Here is a 6675-nt window from a genome sequence, read left to right on the forward strand (position 1 = left end):
CTGACGCTGGCGCAGAGGGTGCTCTGCAGGGGATTTCCCCAGGAAGAAGCAAGGGACCCGCGTGCTCTGGTAAAATCCAGGCATTTACAGCGGGATGCTCAGCAGCAGGGTGTGCTCTGCTGGTACAAAAACTACCAGAGGGCAGAGGAAAGAGCAAGCAAATTCAAGAGGTTGTGACGAAAACAAATAAAAATACAAGTGCTCGGTATAAGACCGGCAGTTTTGGGGAAATGTCTGGCAATGAAAGGCAGTGGCTCTGTGAGGAATGTCATGGTCCCCAGGAGCTCACTCCATAAACCAAATCCTAGAGAACCAGAACACAACCCCTGGCCCTCCGTGCTGAAGAAGGGCAAAGCGCCTCGCATCAGCCTCAGCCTCAGCTGCTGGGCGAGACAGGAAGGAGTAACAACCGTGAGGGAGCCGAGGAGCAGCAGCCGGAGCAGGGGAGGAGGAGCAGCTCCAGCGAGCGGCTGAGGGCGGCGGGGAGACAAAAGGAGAGGCAGCAGGAACACGTGCGAGCAAACGCTGCAGCTCCGCACCGCACCGTCCCACATCTTGCCCCGAGGAAGGAGGCTCTGGGGAACAAAGGCAGGTATTTCCCCTCGGGGGCAGCAGCTCAGCCTCCAAGCCCGGCAGACCCGCCAGTCCCGTACAAGGGGTGCCTCTCCCAGGTCCTCCAAACCCGGCTCGTCGGCGACCAGGAGCCACAGCATCCATCCATCCATCCATCCATCCATCCATCCATCCATCCATCCATCCATCCATCCATCCATCCGGATGTTTGCGCTGCCATGTCCTTGCTCGTCTTCCGTAGACACACGCCTATGCCTTTGCTTTACCTTTCACAGCAACACCCCCAAAGTCAGCCCGCCCCCAGCACGCTGCAGGTGCCCCGTCCGCTCTGCCCTGACACCGCCAGCGGGGATGGAGCTCCCCTTCCCCGGAGAGCGGGGTCTGCCTGCCCTGCGGAGCGGGATTTCCTCCGCATCCTCCCGCAGCACGGAGGGATGCCGGCTCCGCGCACAGCTCCCAGCCCCCCAACGCTGTTCGGGGCTTTTGCTGAAAGGAAGCCGAGCAGTCTCTTCCCGAAAAGGCAATAATAATAGCACGAGGGCGGCGGAGAGCGATTCGTGCCTCCGCAGCCCGCTCGCCGATTGCGGTTCAGCTGTTCTCACGCTGCCATGTGCCAGCCGGGGCCCGGCCGCTCCCCCGCACCCCTCACAGCCCTCGGGCCGCAGTTCCCGTCTCTCGCATGCAAAGCGCGCTCCGAGCGGGGATTCCCCGGGCCCGACACCGGGCGGCAGACGCTTCCCAGGGCAGGGAAAGGCCGACCCGCGGAGCTCGCCTCGCCCCCCGGCCCCGAAGGGTGAACTTTGCACGGCCTGGGCTCCGGCCGCCCCTGAGCCCGGGGAGCGCCGCGGGCAGGGCCGCCCTCAGCCCCGCCGCTGCTGCGGACACAGAGGTGTCTCCGTTAAAAATAGGCTGCGCTCGCCCCCGCAGCGGCGAGAGGCTCGGCCGAGCGGCTCCGGAGCCCCGCGGAGGGAGCGGAGCCCCGGGATGGCCCCGCCGCCGGCGGTACCGAGCGGAGAGCAGCCGCATCAACCCGCCCCGCCTCCCCCACCCGCGGCGGCCCCGCCACGCGGTACCTGCACCATGAGCGCCAGGCGCAGCGAGTCCTTGGCGATGCTCTCGCCGCACTTCTTGCAGGAGGCGCGGCCGCTCTTGGCATACTCGGCGCGGTAAAGCTTCTCCGCCGGCTCCGCCATCGCCGCCGCCGCTCCCGCCGCCGCCGCGCCCCCGCCCCGCGCCGCGCCGCGCGCCCGCCGCCGCCCCGCCCGCGGCAGCACCAGCCGAGCGCCGAGCGCGCGCCCCCGCCCAGCCGGCCGCGCACATCTGCAGCTCGGGCATCGATTGCTCGCGCCTAGAGGTTTCCTCTTGTGTATCAATGGGAGGCGGGCGCGGCGGCGCGTCTCGTGCTGCGGGACCGCGCTGCGCCCCCCGGTCGGGACGCGGGTTCGGGTCCCGTCGCCGCCCACCGCATCCTCCCGCATCCCTGTCCCGCACCCGCACAGAGCGGGCTCCCCCGGCCTGGGAGAATCTGAGCTCAGCAGCTCTCCCGAAGACAAATACTGGCCGCGTGATGCCACTTGCAGGCGGGCATTCCGGTGGTGCCTAGCGATAGGACGAGGAGCGATGACCGTAAACTAAAACACGAGAAGTCCCACCACAACACGAGGAAGAACTTCTTTATATGAGGGTGGCAGAGCACTGAAACAGCTGCTGAGGGAGGTCGTGAAGTCCCTCTCTGGAGACAGTCAGAACCCGCCAGGAGTCGTTTCTGTGTCACCTGCTCCAGGTGCTCCTGCCTTGGCAGGGGCTGGACTGGGTGATCTCCATAGGTCCCTTCCAACCCTGACAGTTCTGTGATCCTGGTCCCTCCAGTCCCTGGGAATAACAGTGGGGCTGCTGAAAAAATCAAAGACGAGCCCTTCGATTAAAAAAAAAAAAAAAAACCAAAAAAAACCACAACAAAACCACGGGAGTTTTTTTCTCCACTCACAGAAGATAATTATCCTCTACTATCAGCAGAGGGCATTGGCTCTGCAGCTTCCCTGCAGGAAGGAAGAGGGGCGCACTGAAGTTACCCCGAAGCGTCGCTGAGTGTTTGTCATTAATTTTACAGAGATTCTGAAATTCTGATTCGACTAAAGCAGGATGTGCAGCCCCGGGCGGGCTTCAGGCAGCTGGCAGGTGTCACTCAGAGGTGCTCACCAGCATCTCAGCAAACCGGAGATGCTGACACACCTTTTATCCTGGGCTGCCCTTCAGGGTGTGTCACACCTGTGCTGTGCAGGGTTTGCCTTCACAGCGAGCCCCAAAACAGCCTGGGGGAAAGGACATCACTGGGTACAGCACTGCGGGTTTGGGGAAGGAGGAAAAGAAATCTCTGCAAAGCACTAGATGGTGCTGCGAACACACAGACACCCAGGTGCTCCATACAGCAGAATCTTCGCTCTTGCTGGTTACTCCTTCCAGGAGTTCTTGGCCCAAACATCAGTGGTTCAGAGGCAGTCAGTGCATTTGGTCCCACCCTGGGGAAAAAGGAGGAGAAAACCCAGGAGAGTTCATCTGGGTGGGTTGTCCCTCAGGCTGCCTGGCATGTTTGCCAAAGGTCTGCCCTGTTTGAAGGTGACCAGCAGAGAGGCGTGGAGTGGCATTCACCCAGCTGAACAGAACTGCTGCCACCCTGCTCCATCCAATGGCATCCAAGAGGAAAGCAAATAACAAACAATTGAGGGTTGACTCAGAAGAGTTGTCCTAAGTAAAGTCAATGGCCTGTTTAACCCTGATGCTGCCTCTGTCAGAGGCTGACATAAGGAAGGCCAAACAAGCACTGCTTGATCTCCCAAATATTTCCCAACCTCAATGAGATTTGTGGTTCAGGGATTTCCTGCATGTCATCATCCTGGGGGGAATTTTTCTTCCAAGGATTTGTCCAGTTTCTCTGAAAAAGCTCTTTTGTTTATATGTTATTTATTTATAGTGTTTGAGCAAAAGAGAAATGACTGCTTGCTGGTGTTTCCTCTGGCTGGGGCCACTTTCAGTCCTAAGAAAGGCAGCCCTGTCCAATCACCAGAAGGCTGCTCTGCAGCTTGCACCCTACATATTTGCAGAGGGTCTGTAAGATGTCATGAAGAGCTGTACACAGACATTCACAGGCTTGCAAGCATGAAAACAAGCAAAGAATCTGACTGTAACAAATGGCTGTTCTAAGCTTAACCTTTTTTTCAGTTATGAATGCATACTCCATAATACTAGTCCAAATGGGGTTTAGTGGATTTTCTTTTTTGAAAGGGGTAGATGGTTCTGCTTGAAAGGCTCAGGCTCAAAGCTCTGGGCACTTTACCTTTTCAGCCTTACTTTGAGAATTCCACAGGAGTTTGTCTGGCTACAACCAGTGCACTGCTTTGAAACAGGAACATCTAAATAGCAGGAATTACATTGTTATGGCTCTTCTTGTAATTTCCTCTGTAGGCAAAGTGTCATCCTGATTTGTGGTGTCAAGAGTTGCCAAATCATGTTAGTGCCTTCCATAAGTCTATTGATCTCAACAGAGCTGCCTTGCTCTCTGTCTTCCCAAGTGTGACATGTGGGTCACAGCACATCTCTTCCTCTCTCCCGGGGCAGTGGGGGACAAGTGCTTCAGTGCTAGTACAAACAACACAGAGAATATCAAGTTTTGTTACAAAACAGGGTATGCTTTGGCAGCAGCTGAGAGAAGTGACATCTGCAAGGCCAATTTTCTGGGTAATCATCCCTTCAAGTAAATACAGTATTTCAAGAGCTCTCATATTTGACTGCTGGGTTTTAGCAGAGCCTGCATGGAGCAGGAGCAAGGGCAGTTAAAGAGGGTAATATTTTTATGATCCCTCACAGGCTGTCTACATCCTTTTCTAACAGTATTCTCATCTCAGTGGACTGACGACTTCTGGGATCCTGTTGGATGATAAGTGCTCACACTAACATGTGAGACCAATGGGTTTTTTTTCCTCTTTGTTACCAGAGTAGAACTCATGGGTACCCTTAGAGGTGTTTTGATTATCTCCCATATACTGAGACTGAGATGCCAAACTGGCAGCTGGTCCTTACAAAGTGGTTCTTCACAGGAAAACCAGCTCATACCACACACATGCCCATGGGTTCCCATAGCTCACCATGCTGTGGACAGAAGCATAGGTGAGGAAGGGGATATCATCAAAGGGTCTCATTTGCAGGCTTCATCATAAATGTCAGGATATTTGGAATTTTCTTAAAGCCTCTGTTTCTGCAATCTCACCTTTAGGATGCCCCCAGCAATTTCTGATATCCAGAGGCAAACCCCACAAAAACAGTAAAGAGGAAACGAGTGGCCCAAGAAACCCCATCTCTGGCAGTTTTGAGTGTCTCAAACTGTGAAATTCAGTGTCAAGCACTCAGGTACCTGGCTTGTGACTTCAGGGCACCACAAAGAATTATATTTTCTTTTCTGGGACATTTTGCATTAGATCCCTCTGAAAGGCTGGGGGAAGTAGGTCAAGCTCCTGGTACCAGGAAGACGTAAGTTATCTCTTCAGTGTCACAGGACCAAATAAATGCTTTCCCTCAGATTGTGCTGACAGAACCCTGAGCACTAAATCTTCCAGACTGTCTTGCTTTGGGCTCCATTTCTGACACATGCTTGAGATGTCTCCCTGCAAGATTCCCACCCTGCTAAGTATCTCACAAAGGGTGAGAAAATGTTGGACATATATAGGGAACATGATCCCTTACAGCCTGTAGAGGAGTCAGAACCGTTCTTGCTCAAGCCTGGATTTGTTGCTGCAGGAGACACTATACTATCTGGTCTTGGATATCAGATAGCTTGAGAGTTTTGTAACAAAAACCCACTCAGTGCTAGGTTGTCCTGTCTATATTGATGACCCACTTTTTTCATGCCACTGCACATAATCAGTGTGGCTGGGATGACCCTGTTTGCATCCAGGCAAGAGGCTACAGGCAACCACTGCTGTGGCTCAGCTGTGCCTTCTTGCTTATGCAAATGATCATCCCATTGACATCCCCGAGACTACATCAGTGGGAAGGGGATGTGAGATTGTGCACCCCCCATCTAACTGAGTATCTTATTGTCTTTTCTTTCCATGGAATAAATCAAAGGGTTTATTGTCCTGTCTGGAGGTTCTAAAATATATTTTGAATAGCTTAATAACTTCCTGTGGCTCTTCTTTCCTGGATGATCATTAACATATGCAATCTCTGGCTGAATTTAGAGTGTTCCTGCAGGACAGAGGTGAAGTTTTGGTGCCCAGAGCTGGCTTCCTTCTCAGTACCCCTAAATAATTTTGCATTACAGACCAGCACAGAACTCTGTTTGAAGCAGCTCCTCTGTTCTTGAGAGAGGTCTCTGAAATAAACCTGCTTTTTCAGCTTTCCAAATGCCTAGGAAAGTAGATGTAGGAAGAGGCAAGAGAGGAGGGGTTGATAGAGGAGAAACATGATTTCAGACTGCCTGGGAACATAATTGAGTAGCTTTCTCTCAGCAAATTCAGTGGTGTGACTACATATCCTGAGCTTGAGGAAGATAATATTCCAAAGCCAGTGCCAGAGCCGAGTGCATCCACAGTACTTGCCATAGTCTGTACCTGGGTGCTTGCCAGGCTTTGAGGTTATTTACCCTGACATTATCCCCAGATAGGAAAGACAGTGCCATTATCCCTGTTTTACTGTCCCCATGTGGCAACCAAGACACAAATCACCATGCGATGAAATTAGAGGAAATTAAAAAAGGGGAAAAGGAAATTTGTTCTCATGGCAGGTTAATTAAACTAGAGCCTACAGCCAAAGGCAGATGTTGTGGCAAAGTAATGCTGAAAGTAATTGTTTAGAGTTCTCCTAACTGCAAATGTTAAAAGGAACATAAAACAGTGAGCTTTGAAGATGAAGTCTGTACCTAATTTATGATGACAGTGAGGAGACATAATGTGGGGAAGAGATGACCTTCAGTCTCACCATAGGTCCTTCATTTGAAATGCTCAGCCCATTGAGCTGGGGACAGAGGAGCACTTGCTGAATGGGCAGATGTGGTCCATTCTTGATTTCTGCTTCCTGCCAACAAGAATAAGAAATTACACCCAAGGA

General features: G+C 53.0%; 1 protein-coding gene across 1 annotated transcript in view; it reads right to left on the reverse strand.

The window, feature by feature from the left end:
* PARP1 (poly(ADP-ribose) polymerase 1) overlaps positions 1–1781 on the reverse strand; it is a 32558-nt gene extending 30777 nt beyond the window's left edge. The window contains exon 1 of the mRNA XM_083856232.1: positions 1647–1781. Within this exon, the coding sequence (XP_083712358.1) occupies positions 1647–1766 (120 nt within the window). The 5' untranslated portion in view covers positions 1767–1781. The remainder of the gene's footprint in view (positions 1–1646) is intronic.
* Positions 1782–6675: the final 4894 nt, after the last annotated feature.

This window comes from Zosterops lateralis (genome assembly GCF_965231275.1).
Source record: "Zosterops lateralis genome assembly, chromosome: 3".
NCBI lineage: Eukaryota > Metazoa > Chordata > Aves > Passeriformes > Zosteropidae > Zosterops > Zosterops lateralis.